The sequence below is a fragment of the Anabrus simplex genome, chromosome 3 (assembly GCF_040414725.1).
Source record: "Anabrus simplex isolate iqAnaSimp1 chromosome 3, ASM4041472v1, whole genome shotgun sequence".
NCBI lineage: Eukaryota > Metazoa > Arthropoda > Insecta > Orthoptera > Tettigoniidae > Anabrus > Anabrus simplex.
Genome location: NC_090267.1, coordinates 350284474 through 350301784, shown reverse-complemented (window position 1 = coordinate 350301784; position 17311 = coordinate 350284474). Strand labels below are relative to the sequence as shown.

Below are 17311 nucleotides of genomic sequence, written 5' to 3'. Positions count from 1 at the left end.
TTCGCCGTTGCTTTTCTTACCAGGCCAGAAAAAGGTGTTGCAGCCGACACTCTCAGACTCATTACTTGTGTTCCGAATGCCATTATTCAGCACCACCCATACCTCAACCAACTTTCATACTGTCACAGTCATAAATGAGACTGGGACTTCCGTGGAAGCTATATTTTGTTTTGGCATCTACCAAGAGATAGATGCAAAATCACCGCAGCCATCAAGAAATTGCAACAGGCATATTTCTTACGTCGAGTTCCAATTCCCTGAAGCCCCGCTGATTTGGAGTCTCAGCGGGTTACTCGGATGACACTTCCGTACGAAAATGCAACACTGCGAAGTATGTGATGATGCATCGTACCAATACTGCCAAAACAGCAAAGCGATTCTGGATTTGATTTCTTCTGAACTTATCCTTCCAATTCCAAGAATAAATGCTACTGTTATATTTAATGTATTCGAGGGAAAGTTATGTCGAAATACGCATTATTATACTTTAATTTGTCGTAACTGCGTTAGGAAATGTTGTATGAATCTTTGTTTTTATTGATGAAGGTTGGTTAAAAAACAAATGAGTAGGGTATGTGGTACGAAGCGCAATACGTTTAAATTGAGTAAAAGTAGTAGAAGGGCGTCAACTTCGTAAACAATCAGAGTATAGCAGGAGTTTGTCCTGAGATTTAGTGAGTAAACGTTACTTTTAATTCAGCAGAGATGTTACAATTCGATTTGTTATTTGAGGTACCGTTTGATTGGAAGCAGGCAACTAGAAGGTTCGAAAATCGCCAAGAAAACTGAAAATGCGATGTGGTGTTTACAATTTAACAGCCGAAGAAAATTCAATTAATTATCAACTTAGAGATATTCTTCCTTTGTCTGTAAAAATCCTAGAAAGAGCACCGTTTTTGTGTAGAATGTGTAATCTGGCACTGTCGTGAAGTTAAAAATTGTAATAACAGGACATAAATTCGGGTGAATTGCATTAACTTACTCTTTGTGTAGGTTATGATCAGTCCTTTCGAGTGATCAGAGGTTCTTTATAGTAAGAAGCCGCGTTCTAACGACCGTTGTAGGTAATAAGATCATGGATTTATACTCATTGTATGTCGTTGTTGGTACAATTTTACGATTTTCAACCGTTCGGTGGCCTGCTATAAATCTCTTCTTTACCCTTCGATATGTACCAGGCTATTTTCCTTTTATCCTGTGTATATAATCAGTCTTGAGGCCCGTCTTTTTCATCACTTGATTCTGTTATTCTTTTAGATTTTGGGTAGTTCGCTGTTTATCAGGAATGGAAGTAAACATCATTTATTAGATTACTATTGTTACTTTCCTGTCAGTCATTATGCTTCCTACATATAGTAACAGTGCTCTCCAGTTTAGAGGCAGAGAATTATTATCCAAAGATTACTAAGATAGTCCTTCGAGAAGAGAGATTAGTATATAGGCCTAGTCCCATGGCCATTAAATCCTCAGCCAGCATCAAAGCAAGCAGAAACCAGGTCATACCCACCGTCCAACTTTGCAGGCCCTCCCTCTAAGTGATGTTGGTGAACTACTTCAAAACAAGTGTTGTTGCCAAATATATTTACTCCTTCGCAATGACTGTGTTGTGTCCTAGTATGTAAATCAGTATACCTGTGTCTCTTTTTAGTTCTTTTAGTATCTAAAGCAGTATGCACATCTTTTAGTTCTCTAATGCTTTTAGATTTTTACGTAACTTTGTGATGTGTTTTGGAGTGTTAAAAAATAAATATGTGCAAAGAGAGCAGTCGGGACAGCTCGCCAACAATGTGTTACAACAAGCCCAGGAACATGCCATTAATGGATTTTAAGAGTGTTAAGGGACAAAAGCAAGCTTTTTGCTACAACTTAAAGACTGCTGGTTGGGGATCCAATGAATGTGATGATTGTAACTCTCAGACTGTGGTTGCCTTTAGGCAGGATGCTAGCTGTGACCCGAGCTAGTGCTCATCCTTCATTCATTGAAAGCTGCTCATCTCAAGGAAGGGTGAAAAAAATCTAAACACGGTCTAACGTATCTCTTCGTTCAGAATGACTCTTTTAATGGCATCATCATCATCAATGTCCCACTCCAGTCGCCCAGGTGTGGTTAACAAGCCTCTTCCACTCCTTTCTGTCCCACTTTTCCTGCTCCATTACTTCTGCCACATCCAATCCAGTGTCTCTAATGTCATTCCAAACCTGATCCATCCACCTTCTTCTCAGTCTTCCAACTGGTCTCTTTCCCTTAACTTATCTATTCAATTCCCTTCTTACTACCCGTTCCTTTCCTATTCTTTTTACATGTCCGAACCATCTCAGTCTTGCTTTCTGTATGTTCTGTACTAACGGTTCTATATTTAGCTCCTCTCTGATTTTAATATTTTGAATTCAATCTCTTCTTGTCTTTTCAACTGAAGTTCTTAAAAATTTCATTTCTACTGCTTGGATCTTGTCTCTTATAAGTTACCAGTGTTTCTAGTCCGTATGTTTCAATTAGTATGAAATACCGTTTATATAATGTTAATTTCATTCTCTTGGGTACTTTTGTCATCGCATAAAAACTCTCTGACTTGATGATAAAATGTTGTACTTTTACTTAGTCTGTTATTAATTTCAGGGTTTATTTCATTTCTTCCATTAATAATGCTACCCAGATATGTAAACTGTTCTCCATCTATATTCACTTGGCTTCTCTTTTTCTCTTTTTCACAGTGCATGACTACAGTTTTCTTTTTACTAATTACCAATCCAAACTCCTTCAGATTTTCATTCCAAATGTCCAGTCTCCTTTGTACTCCCTTTTCTCCCTTTCCCCAAATCACCACATCATCTGCAAATACCAAAGCATTCACTTCATCACTACCGATACTCTGTTTTACACGTTTTATGATTTCATCCGTCAATATAATAAACAATAATGGTGACAGTGCACTTCCTTGCTTGAGACCTTTTTTTTGTATCAAATGTTTCGGAGTCACCACTCCCCACTTGTACACTGCTTTTACTCTCATGATACAACATTTTCATCTTGTTAATTAATGATTGTTACATTCCTTTGCAGTAGGCATTCCCATACATGTTTTCTCTTAACTGTATCGTAAGCTTTATCCAAATCTAAAAATACGAAGATGATTTCCTTGTTCCTTTCCAGATGTTTTTTCATTATCGTTCGCACTGTAAATATCAAGTCTATTGTTGATCTGTTGGGTCTAAAGCCATATTGTTCTTCCTCTGTTTTCTATTATATCCCTCAGTCTTTTGTTTATGACTTTCTCCATTATTTTTAGCCCATAGGCCTATGTGATAAGTTTAATAGGGTTATACCTCTAAAATTTTCACATTTCTTCCTATTTCCTTTTTTGAACAATGGTACAATACTTCGTTGTTGCCAATCTTCAGGTATCCTTTCATCCTTCCATATGACATTGAGGGCTCAGTGTAGCCACTGTAGTTCAATGCTTCCTGATGCCTTAATCATATAAGCAGTGAATTAGTCTTTTCCACTTTCTTTACCTTTGGTCATTGCTTTCACTGCCCTTTCAAGTTTCAACCATGTTATCGGCTTCTCTTCTTTTTCTCCATCTGTTATTTCCATTTTCTTATCTCCTTCCTCTGAGCAGTCATCCTCATTATAAAGTTTTTCAAAATATTTTGCCATCACCTTGTGAAGACTCTTTTCGTCATGTACTATGGATCCATCTTTTCTCTCTAATGCCTTGATTTTTTCTTGATTTATTATTTTAGATTTTATTACTCTGTATAATAGTTTCTGATTTCCTCGACAATCTTGCTCAATTTTGTTGGTAAACTCTCCCCAACTTTTCTTCCTTGATACTCCTCTTTACTTGTAGTTTCAATCTTTTGTATTCCACATGTAACCTTTCTATCTTGTTCTCATCCCTCTTATACGTGTTTTGCTTTCCCTTATCCATTTCTTTCTTCACCTTGTACCTTTCTTTTATTTCTTTTTTTAAAATTTTGTCTGTCCACCACTGTGTCTCCTTTCCCTTTAACCTTTGCTTTTGTTTTCCTGCATACCTCAACTGCTGCTTCCACAAATGTCTGTCTTAAATTGTCCCACTCTCGTTCTCCACTTCGTATTTCCATGTTAGGCAACTTCCTTTTTATCCAATCTTGGAATGTCACTCTTTTATCCTCCTCCTCCTCCTCCAATTCCCAAATCCTGAACTTTGGTGTTTTCTTCAGTACAATTTTAGGGATTTTTACTTGTTTTAATTTCACAATTGATAATCTATGATCACTTTCCATACTTTCACTGGGGATTATCTTCATATTCATGACGTATCTTTCCCATTCTCAGTCTGTTATTATAAAATCGATGAGTGTTCCATACTGTCCATCCCTATTATATCAGCTGATCTTATGGCTATTCCTCTTCATAAACCATGTGTTCTTTATTATCAGGTTATTTCTGATACAAAAGTCCAACAGTTTCTCTCCATCTTCATTTCTATCGCCCAGAACATTCTCATATCCCATTCTATCAGTTCCCACATGAGCATTCAGATATCCCATTATCATGATCCCATCTCCAATAATATGTGTTTCCAGTTGATTGAGGAAATCTTCTTTTTCTTCCATGCTACATCCTGTCTGTGGAGCATACACCTGTACTATCTTCAATAGTTCTTTGTTTACATGTATGTGCATTATTATAATTCTTTCTTTTACATGCTCAACTTCAGCTATTGGTTGAAAATTCTGATTCACTACAAATTCTACTCCATTTCTTTCCCTTTTACTGTTACCCATCCAGTACAAGGTGTACCCCTTTCTTAGTTTCTTTAATGGCATGTGGCCTCCAAAGAGGCCATATAGGCAACCTGCGCATCTTTGAGGATCGGGGCTGTACCTATGATGAATTCTAATGCTGAAGACGGCACATGCACCTAGCCCCACCGAGGCATTGGAATTAACCAGTGAAGGTTAAAATCCATGACCTGGCCGGGAATCGAACCCGGGACCTCCTGGGCCAAAGGCCAGCATGCTAACCGTTTAACCATGAAGCCGGACTGACCGATGATAAGAAGTAATTACATGCACACCTTAGTGAAGTCTACTCCTTCCATGGTATTGATGACCTGTGTGACCCAGCATACCCTGCAACCGTGAAGTGGCACTCACTGTCCTAGAGTTTCACTGATTCAGCAAGATTGTGCATTGGCTCACATTGCTCTAAATTCTCTGCCAAAAATTAGGAACCCATTTAGTGCCAGTAGTGATTAGTAGGGAGGGGCTGCCTGGCTGAGGCGGTAAAGGCGTGCTAGGTTCGCCCGGAAGGACATGGGTTCGAATCTCCGTCAGGAAGTCGTAAAATTTAAGAAACGAGATTTCCACTTCCGGAGGTGCATATGGCCCTGAGGTCCACTCAGCATACACCAAAAATGAGTACCACCTTAATTCCTGGGGGCAAAGGTGGCCGGGCCTGGAGCTAACCACTCTACCCCATCACGTGCTGAGGTTAACAATGGTTGAAGCCTTTACCTTCCACTCTTCCAAGGACCTTCATGGCCTGTACAGAGGTGACTTTGCTTTGCTTTGCTTTAGTGATTAGTAGGGACGTATGACCGCTAGTATGATTATTTTTTACTTCTGTGGATATTAGGCGACGTTCTCGGAAACACCTGCTCACTGCCGAAGCCATGGAAAATCAAAAGTGTGATCAGTGATTGAAGATGTCTGGTGTGGTTGAATGAAAATTGACTTTATTTTCAGAACTTATTGTGACTTGAAAATGAGACAAGGACAATTACTAATTAGTAGTTGTCTGATTTATTTAATTCATTTATAAGCTTAATATTTAGTAAGATGTTCCTTTGTTCCATTCACCAAAAACACAGTACCCATGCTTGTGTCTGAAGATAATGATTTTTGTGTGGAAGAGACAGCTCATGTTTCCTAACACCGCTGAAGCCTTGCTCGCCATTACTATGTATATGGTTTGCCCTTGGATGGAGGATATTGATTATATGCGTTTATTCCATTGGTGGCCAACATTTGTGGTAGGCCTATATTTCTGTGGATGGTGAGGTTAAGTTAATGGTAATTTTATGCATATTCACATATTTCATGCTCCTATTTGAGTTAGTGGAATTGGTTCTTCTGGTAAATATACATCCACATTTTTTCATCCAGTAAAATGATTAGCACACAATCTTGAACCATTTTGGTATATTCTTCTTTTGTATACAAAATTTGGAAGATCAGTGTGCCCAAATATCACTATTGGTTTGCTGAATTTTGTTTTCCCCTGCTGTAAGTCTTAACATGTGTAATTTTTATGCTGTTAATTTTGTGTTTCATCTTATTTGTAGCAATGGTGGTCTTGAAGACGTGCTGGTCACCATGTATTTGGTCCAACGATGTGAAATCAGGAAGCAGAGCTGTTGCCGTCTATTCTGTGGTAAGTACTTTTGTTTTATACTGTTAGGCCGCATTCACACGGACCACGCTGAGCCACGCCACCAGCCGACGCGTGTCACGTTTGCTTTTCATACGAGCCACACTGCTGCCCGGCTAGTGGCTGGCCTGCGTCGCTCCTTCAGTGCGAGAATGGATGTGATTCCGGAAACAACTTTATGTTGTATGTTGCTGTTCCGTATACTTCGTCGTCATCGTCAGAGGCTTACATAAAATCAGCTTCATCGTCCGTATCGCACTTTAACAGATTCACAACTAAGTATTTTTTATTTTCCACCTTGTCTATACTATCATCAGAGGCGGCGTAGAAATAGGCGTTTCTGGGTACATCCGTTAATTTTTAACAGTCTTTTAAAGGGGCAATTCATTACACTTTATAGTGATTTGAGAGAGAATCCTAACAAGTTCTTTTGATATTTTCGCTTGTCATTTACATCGTTTGATGAACTATTATTTACCATCAGAGAGGATATTACTGGGAATCGTACCAACATGCGTTTACCAATAACACCTGAGGAGAAATTGAGTGTCATATTAAGGTAAGCATTTATTACAATAATTTTACTGCAAACCTGAACAAGTCATATTTTTCTATTTTAATTTAAATTAAAATAAGATTTATTTTATTTTAAATTCTTCCTACACCATCTGTAGGCTGCCACAGAGACAAAGAGTACCTTGCAAAATTTTGCTAAGGCATGGGCCTATTCTTTATAATAATGTAATAATCAAAGAAATATCTGGTATTAATTGAAATATTGATTAAACACTGGATATAAGTCAGATAAATACACCACTCAGTACACACGATTCATATTGATATCTTTACAATTGAAATTTAAAAGTAATACAGGAGAACTTCGATAAATCAGTTAATTCAAAATTGGCAGCCCTGAAGATGGTTTTCCGTGGTTTCCCATTTTCACACCAGGCAAATGTTGGGGCTGTACCTTAATTAAGGCCACGGCCGCTTCCAACTCTCAGCCCTTTCCTTTCCCATCGTCGCCATAAGACCTATCTGTGTCAGTGCGACGTAAAGCCACTAGCAAAAAACTACTCATGGATTCCCACATTGCACCCTGGGCACCAGAGTGATGATCTTCCCCTCTTTTTTTGTTGGTCCACATACCGCACACTTTCGCTCTTGATGTGCAGGCAGTTTCGCATAGTAATGGCTGTTGTCTCCAGGCGGTCCAGGTGATTGCTTCAGAGGAATATTAGGCCTAGCTGGGGTTGGTTTCTTTGCCAGTGTCTCCACTACTTCAACAATGTAGTCATGACAATTCATTTGGAGGCAGATGTCAGAGTTGTCACAGTAGGCAATGTACGAATTTAGCATTGTCATGTCAAGCAAATTGAAGGATTTTTCTCCAGTATCTCCTTACAGCATGTTTTGCAGCAACATGATGCACCTTCTGGTCCTTCAGGTCTGCTCCACCCACGTGTTTATTGTAGTGTTTGGCAATATGCAATGGTTTGGATACCCCTTTCTATAATAGAGGATATCACCAGCTTGCAGTTGTGTTCTCTGACGGAGAACATTTGCCAACTGACACTTTGTATAGAAATTGTCAGTAAACAAATGGTACCCCTTATTATATAGGTTGCATTTACCCACATTCTTAGTAACTACTTTCTGTGCCATGCCATCTGGGTCACCGGAGGCAAAAAAGTACTTGCCATTGTACAGCTCAGTATGAAACACATATCCAGTTTTGCTTTCACACAGTTCAATTTTTTTAATGCCAAATCGAGCATGTTTCTTGTTTGGCATGTACTGTATGAAAGCAACTCTTATTTTCATCAAAAATGGCCTTCACGGCCGCAGATCTTACAATCACAGGAATAGAACCACCCAAAAGCTGGTTCTATTCCTGTGATTGTAAGATCTGCAGCCGTGAAAGCCATTTTTGACATTCTCTCTCCATGGAGAGTAATATTTTTTTGGAAACGGAGAATTCATTTCTCCTTTAGCAGGTTAGCAATCCCTATTTGCTAACACGGCGGGACCATGCGCTTGGTCTGCCACTGCTAAGCAGAGTCCTGGAGGGGCGTGCCAATCCAGCTGATGAGCCCAAATGGCACGTCTGGGCGAAACTATGTAAAATGCACACGGCCTAACCACCCAAAAGCTGGTTCTAACTCTTTTTTTCATTCCAATCAAGGATTCATCTAGTGAGACTTCCTGTGCAGGAATATACAATTTCTTCCACAAAGAATTTAGGAAGTCGAACAATGGTCTCACCTTGTGCCAAGAATCATACCCAGGTTCAGCCCTTAGAACTGCTGTGGCATTTGAATTCAAATGTACCACTCTGTTAATTAATTGGAAGTCATTCCTGGACATGAAAAGATTGGCATATACTGGGAAAATCTAGTGTCCCAGTGTTTCTTTTCATCCATTTTGGGATTTAAACCCATATTCAAAATAATGCCTAACCACTTTTTTAGTTTTTCCTTACTTACAGATTTGAACATTTTCAGTCTGCTGTGAGGATGTGCGTCTAGATAATCTGAATGCTGTTCTAATAGTTCAGCAGCATAATGATTTGTTTCACTAGCTATCATCCCCCACAATTCTTTAGGAAAAAAGAGATCAAAATAAGACATAGCATTTGAAATCCTGGGGATGTTAGCTTGGAAGCCATTCTTTCTTGGCATAAAATCAATACCATTTTTTACAGGCTCTGGTCCGCTAACTTTCTGCCATGAGACATCTGAATGACTGATTGTATCACTGATGGGATCAACTGGATTACAATTAATAATACGATTGAGGTGTACCTGCAGTGGTATATCATCATCTTCATCATCAGGGTGTTCAAATGTTTGGACATCCTTAAATCCATTTCCTTGGGCATCCCTAGAATCATGTCTGCTGTTATCTTCAGAATCACTGCTATTAATTTCATCATCTTGCACATCACTAAAATCACTCTCATCTTCCAATAAACTACTTATTCTCTCAAGATCTCCTGCAATGTTTTCAAATTGGTCATCCATATCTGTTTACAATGACCACATGGCCCATGCATCTTCAGCGAGTAAATACAACAGAAATACATATATCTTATTAGGGTAATAACTTAACTAATTGCAATCACGAAACTTCCTCGTCACTGTCTGCTTCCAAGAATTGCGAAAAGATGTCGCTATATGTCTGAAAACACGCACGTAGTCAGAGTTGATTTTTTTTCGGCCCTGACAGTACAAAGCAAATGGAAGATCGACTCTTGGCACTTGTAGGGTTAATTAAGCTGTAAAATGTTGCCCTTTTTATGTTGACCTGGATAATTGGAGTTGTTTATTAAGGTATCATTATTCATTCTTTATCTTGATGGTCTCTAAACATCTGTTAAGCTTCAATTTAAATACCGCTTGAGAAGTGTGCAGCTCAGGATTAAATTGACAGCTTGAGGGGTTAACACAAGTACGTTTAACCGAAACACAAGAGTAGCATTGCACTATATCTTCTCAAGTTGGGAGACTTTTCTGTTTGCCTCACTGACTTACAAACTGAATCTTGTTCTCTCCACCATTTCAGAAAAACATAATTTTTTAGATTTAGTATATAGCTTTGAGACAACTTGCTGATTGAATCAATTATACTGATCGTAGCTGCAATTTCTGTTATATACCATGTGTAAAATAGGGTTTGTAATTGGATAATCAATAATAATAATAATAATAATAATAATAATAATAATAATAATAATAATAATAATAATAATAATGAAGTCTGATTAGAGGAGTGTTTTACCAACTCTTCAGTAACAAGACATATTTCAGCCATATAGTTCTGTGCCTGAAAATTAAGTTCAGGATACTTTTGTATGTTTGTAAAATGAAGTAGTTCATATATACACTGAGCGGCACGAAAAACGCAACACCCAATAAATGATGTGTAATTATCTATTTAATCGAAGTGAAGCACTTCAACCATTGTTTCTAGACAGGGTATGCTGTCGGCGTTGCTTTGCGAGTAAACAATGAAGTGTTGATTGTTTATTGCACTAGCCTCGATTGTTTTTTCCGCGCAACCTGGAAGACACATCGCTGGATGTGAGCCAATAATGTTCTCCCGCTCCTGTAGCGCTTCTTGTTGTACCTTTAATTGTTCCCCATTCAATCACACGTGTTTGTAGGATCTTTCTGTGATTCTCTTAATCAGCTTTCTGGAGTAAACATGCCGTTGAGCCCTGAACAAGCTGCGAAAGCTGTTGCTTTGGTGGAAGATGGTCTCAGCATGCATTACGTTGCAGAAGTGTTGCGTACTACACCTTCTACAATTTCCAGAACTGTACGAAGGTACAGGGAAACTGGAGGCTTTGCAAGGAGACCAGGATCAGGCCCAAGAAGAGCAACATCGGAGAAAGATGACCGCTTCTTAAAACTTCAAGTTCTCCGCAACCGTCACACCACCGCTATTGAAGCACAAAATCGATTCCACCAAGTTCGAGGGGTTAATGTTAGTGAGAGAGCCGTTCGAAGAAGACTGGAAGAAGCCAATCTCCAGTCCAGAAGACCTGCTACAGGACCGGAACTCACCAGAGAGCATCGCACAGCTCGACTGCGTTTCAGAAGGGAACATCTTGGCTGGACAGTACAACAGTGGGATCAAGTGTTGTTCACCGACCAGTCGCGATTTGTCCTCCGATCACCTGACGGAAGAGAGAGCATCTGGAGAAGGCCAGGGGAAAGGTATTCGCCTTGCACATTCTCATCCAGACGCCTTTTCACAGTAGTTCTGTGATGGTGTGGGCAGGAATCAATACAGCTGCAAGGACGGATTTAGTCTTCGTGGAGCATGGGAGCCTTACCGCACATTGGTATGTGGAGGAAATCCTTCTAGAGCATGTTGTGCCTTTCGCTCCGTTTATTGGTGATGGTTTTACACTAATGCATGACAATGCACGCCCACATGTTGCGAGATTTGTGCAACAGTTCTTGGATGAAACAGAGGTTCGAAGCCCCGATTTGAATCCCATTGAGCATGTTTGAGACCAGCTGGCGAGAAGAGTCCGTCAGCGCTATCCAGAGACCCTACAGGACCTACGGAACACCCTCCTGGAAGAATGGGAGATGATTCCTCAACAGGACATTACCGCATTAATCAGGAGCATGCCTGAAAGGTTGAATGCCATCATTGCTGCAGGAGGTGGCATTAAACGCTTTTGAAGATGCGAACAGAGATCCCCGAGATAGTCTCCGAGGTCTGTGAAGTGTGTAACATTAAAACAGAGTGCATTACCTTTATGAGCTTACTCAAAATTTCCTTGAAATGTGCATCTCTCGCTTAATTTGTTCAATTTGTTTATAATCGTCTTTTCTTTTCATTGTTAGACCTTTAGATGGAATCGTACCACAATATTCCATCATAAGATGGTGGATTAGTGTCATAAAAGTGTCATAAATTTAGAATAAATTTCAGTTTTTGAAAGAAATTGAAGTGTTGCGTTTTTCGTGCCGCTCAGTGTATTATACCATTTGGTTTAGGCCTAATATTCTCATTTTTTATCAATCATTACTATAGCTTGGCTCCGTAGTCTGGCCCTTTTCAAACAGTAAACAAACCTAAGACCATTGAAGTTACAATGTACTGTGTTAAATAAAATGCTTTTTCTATTTTAATCTTCCTTACAGGCCTTTAGTGTCATCCTCATTACAATGATCTCGTACATGTTGGCTGGTGGAGAGTCTTCTCAGCTGTATACACCTCTATTTGAGACGGATGTTCGTGGCTGTAAGTATCTGTAAAATAAACCATAACTATAAGTGGCAATTACCATTTCCTGAAGTATTGGTAATTACCTGGCATATTATGTTAATTTATTCATGATTCTTTCATTTTTCTTCTTTTCTCGGTACACGTAGTTGACCAAGTTTGTGAAGGATAGTAGTTTTGCTCGAGAAACAGTTTACAATCTACCTATCTTGTTATGTAGATCTTTTTAAGTATACTGTTCATCTGTAGGGCCTTAGGAGTGAAGAGGTTAGAAATGGGTTGGGTATAGTCAGTTTGTTTTTACAACTTCACTTTTGTGTGTATTTTGTTTCTTCCTGCTTTCTCAACAATCACAGTCTATGTCACAACTATGCATGCCAGATGTGCAAGAGGTTTTTTTTAAAGTTGGCTTTATGTCGCACCGGCACAGATAGGTCTGTGTATGTAGGAGAAGCAACCTCTGGTACTGGTTACTTGTTTGAACTTCTTCATTGGTTGGTGAAATACAGTATCAGTGTGCTTCTAGCAAGTTATGGAAGTAACAGGGCTGTTTATTATGGTTGTGTGTTGTCTAATGAAAGAGCAAGATATTATTGACACCCTAAATGACATTTCAGACCATGAATCGGAGGGTGGGCTTTGGAACATTACGTCTGATGAACAGATAAATCAACTTTCAGATATTGCCACAGATTCTTAAATTGTATATTCAGTTGGTATGATCCAGGTCATTGGTTGTAGTAAATGATGTCATAGCTGGTAGACATTCACACCATAATGTGTTCAAAGATCACCATGGGCCCACTCTGCATTGTAAGTTAAAAACTCCACATGTAAAACACTATGTGAATGAGACTTGCATCAGTGCTTGGTGACTGATTATCACTGACAAAATTCTGAGACATATTGTGGTATGCACTGAAGGCTTTGAAAATTGAAGAACTGGAAGCATTTTTAACTATACTGTACATCCATAGGGCCTTAGGGGCAAAGAGGTTAGAAATGGGTGGGGTATGGTCAGTGAAGTGGGGGTATTCCTTTCATAAAGGCAATGGTGGCATGTGACAGATTCAGGGAAATGATGCGATTTTTGAGATTTTATGTTGGATCGGCAAGATCCGAAAGGATAAAGTAAGATAAGTTTGATGTGGTATAATTTCATTGCAAATGCACACTGTAGCTACATACCAGTGCCATATATAACTATAGATGAGCAACTTGTTCCTTCTAAATGTTGCTGCAGATTTACATAGTTCATAGTGCATAGTCTCAGAACCTAATAAATACAGATAGAGTGTTGTGAATGCATTCTCTTATCTTGGAGCAGATGACACTAGACCCAATGATGAGTGTCTTGGTGACTTTGTTGTAAAGAAGCTGATGGGGCCTTACATGTACAAAGGAAGAAATACCACATGTGACAGTTTCTTTACCTCCTTGTCTCTTGTTGAAACACTGAAAACCAATTCATGTACCCTTGTTGGTACTGTAAACTGAGCTTGTATGGAAGTATCAGTCTTTGAAGCAAAGGAAAAGTTGTATTCCACAACATTGCTCAAGACCAATGGTGCTACACTAAAAATTGATGAACAAAAATGTTCTCGTTCTGAGTACTACTGTATGCATCCAGGTGTTCACATTGGGGATAGAGAAAAGAAGAAACCAGACACCATGACTTTTTATAATGGATCTAAGTATGGACTAGGTGTATTTGATCAGATGTCTCGTTTTTATTCAGCGAAACGACCATCCAAGCAATGTCCAGTAAAATGTATTGGATTTAGCAGGAATAAATTCATGTGTGGTGTACAATGCACTAAATGAGACTAAACTTAAGTGTAGAGAATTCATTCTGCTGCTTGGAGAGGAACTAGCTGAAACTTACAAATGTAGCAGGCAGGGCGGTAAACATGAGCTAGAAATTCCTGACAGACAAGAGCTCACTTATTGCCACGTAAAGACTACCTGCACTGAAAACAAGACATTTGTGAACTGTCATTCCTGCAGAAAAACTGTGGCAAATGCACAACCAAAGACTACTACATATGCTCCTCATGTGATAGTAAACTGTAAAGGCAGTAACACATGTCTGAAATTTGTACTGTACTTCATGCTAATTTTTCATTTTCTTTTTAATACTAAATAAATATGTTATACATAGAGATCATGAATGATTTAGAAGAATTAAATTTAACAGCAAAGAGGATTCTAAGGAATAAACACAAAATTCAAACTCATAACATTTGAACAAAGGATCACCATCAATGACAACCAAAGGGCAGCCCGGTTCGACAGGATGAAGTTTTGGGAGCAGAAGAAGAAGAAGCTGAAAAGCTGACTCTATTTACCATATTTTTTTGCATAATTAATGCCCTTGCATAATTTATGCATCCCAATATTTTTGGGTCCAAAGTGGAGAAAAAGAAATGTTCGCATATTTGACGCACCCACTTCTTTGAACATCCATCACACAGTTCCGGATGCGTTTCGAAAAAGATGTCAACTACTCAAGTAGCAGCCTTCCCATTGTGAAACCGGGCATTCCAAATACTGGGCAACGTGCTGTTATCAACCAGTAGGAAGTACCACTGCAGTAGTTCATTGAGAGGAATCAGCACAGAAGTGACTAGTAATGGTCTATTCCAGTCTGGTACAAACATATTTTACGAGTGTTTCGGGTATGGGACATGCGTTTTCTGTGATCTCAGAACTGTTTGTTAGTACTCAGTGAACAAGTATTCCAGTAATACTGCATCATATAAACTCACAGTGATCAGTTAACTTACGCCAAAACATACGGGAATAGGGCAGCGGGCCGCAAGTATTCAGTGTCCGAAAAAGAAATGCGACATGCGCTCCCGCGGTAACAGAGAAGTGCACTTCAAGCAACCAAAAAGCCTCGCAAAGCATTTTGTGGACCAAAAAGCGGCAAGTTTCTGCAAGTAGAGGAGAATCTTCTAAAATATATGATTTCGTTGCGCAATGTTGGATATGCCGTTTCTCACGAAATACGCTATTTTAAAGGATGAGAAATAGCCGCCGCAAATGGAATCAGTGTCTCGGATTTAAACGTTAGCTGCGGATGGTTGATTAATTTTATGAAAAGAAATGGACTTTCTCTTTGACAAAGAACAACATTATGCCAAAAAAATGCTGAATGATTTTAATCAAAAAGTAATTGATTTTCATCGCTTTGTGATTGAGAAGCGTAATGTGAAGAAATATTTTATCTCGCAAATAGGAACTGCAGGTCAGACGCCAATAAGTTTCCATATGCCACAAAGTCGAACATTCTATAAGAAAGGGACATCGAGTGTTGTTGTACACACTATAACAAGCGAAAAACAACGTACTGCAGTGCTTGCTGTAACGGCTGATGGCAGAAAGCTTGCACGTTACGTTGTTCTAAAACCAGAAACAATGCCTAAAGTAAAATTTCCGCAAGGGATCCACATTCCTATCCAAGAAAAAAAGGGTGAATGGACATGTCACTCGTACAAGATTGGATACGAACAGTTTGGGGAAATACAGCAGGGTCCCCACTTCCATGCCCAGCCTTTATTGTGTTTGACAGTTTTATTATTTTGCTGGTATGTCATTAATGTATATGACTGATTAAAGTGCTCCAATGGGGGAATAACTATGTAAAAAATTTTAAAAAATGTTATAATTCTCAAGAGAGTAATATTTAATAGTCAGTAACTCCATTCCTTAATCAAAATTTGCATAAAAGGAAGGTGAGTCATAAGTGATCCATCTGTGGTTCTACCATTAAAGACTATTACACTATGAAAACGGTGTTACATGTTGACCAATAATTTTGTAGCTTGTTGTAATTACTCAAGTAAGCATAACTCAGCTGTGGCCAGGAATGTCGAACCTGTGCTGTACACTGATGTGCTATGTGATAAACTTATGCATGAATTGTACTTTTATTAGTTAATGTTTATTTCACTTCAGGTCGTATTGTTAGCTCGTAACAGAAATAATATTTTCCAGTGACGTACCCTATTTGACTTTTCAGAAAAATCTCACGCCAGAATTTTACGCCAAATGACGACAACCGCAAATGAGTTGAATCACTTGTGTTTATATTATATTTTATGTATATTTTAAATGTAGATGAATTGTAAATAATTTTTAAATATTTGAATTCCTTGAATAATTTACGCATCCGGAGTTTTTGTCTTATTTTTCGTCAAGAAAGTGTGTTAATTACACAAGAAAATATGGTAATACTATTAGACTTTAATGTATATGATGGATTATAAGAAAGTGTGTTAATTACACAAGAAAATATGGTAATACTATTAGACTTTAATGTATATGACGGATTAAAGTGCTCCAATGGGGGCGTAAACTATGTAAAAAAAAAAAAAAGTTTTAATTCCCAAGAGAGTAATACAGTTGAAACTGGTTAAGACGTCTCTCTCTAGCGCGTTTCCCTGGTTATTACGCCATTATTCCGAAGTGTCATATTAAATACATGCTAAAGAAACCTTGATAGCACTACAATATGATATGATAATTGCTTCTGTTACAATGAAGCAGGAAAGACCATATGTGATGTCAGAGTTATACCAAGTGAAAGCCTGGACAGTGACCACAGACTTCTCCTCGCAACAATAAAGTACATTGAAATTTATAGACCTCAGAAATACAGGAAACTAAAAATCAAGACATGGGAGCTAAAGAAGGCAGAGAAACAAGTTGAATACACAAAAAAAGTGACCAATAAATTACCATCAGATGCATTACAAGAAGGCAACATCGAGTGGACTAGGTTCAAAGAAAGCATTGTCGGAGCTGCAGTAGAAGTTTGTGGTAAAACTAATAGCAAAATGAAGGCAAAAGAAACTCCTTGGTGGAACAATCGGGTGAAGATTGCTGTGAAAGCGAAAAATGAAACCAGGAAAGCCAGAGACAAAGAAATGCAAAAAGGAAGTCAAAGGAATGAATCTAGAGTAAACAAACTGCAGCAGAAATACAGAGATCAGAAGCTACGAGTAAAGAAAATTGTGACCGAAGAAAAACAGAAAGCTTGGACTGATTTCACAGATAAACTAGAGCAAGACAGCAAAGCTAATTCTAAACTACTTTACCGAACAATACAAAATATAAGAAGAGACATTGAATACATAACAG

General features: G+C 38.6%; 1 protein-coding gene across 1 annotated transcript in view; it reads left to right on the top strand.

Annotated features, from left to right (window-relative positions):
* The first annotated feature begins 611 nt into the window (after positions 1-611).
* Positions 612-17311, top strand: part of pasi1 (pasiflora 1) — a 90150-nt gene continuing 73450 nt past the window's right edge. Inside the window, exons 1-3 of the mRNA XM_067143236.2 lie at positions 612-674; positions 6336-6424; positions 12085-12184. Of these exons, the coding sequence (XP_066999337.1) occupies positions 6338-6424; positions 12085-12184 (187 nt within the window). The 5' untranslated portion in view covers positions 612-674; positions 6336-6337. The remainder of the gene's footprint in view (positions 675-6335; positions 6425-12084; positions 12185-17311) is intronic.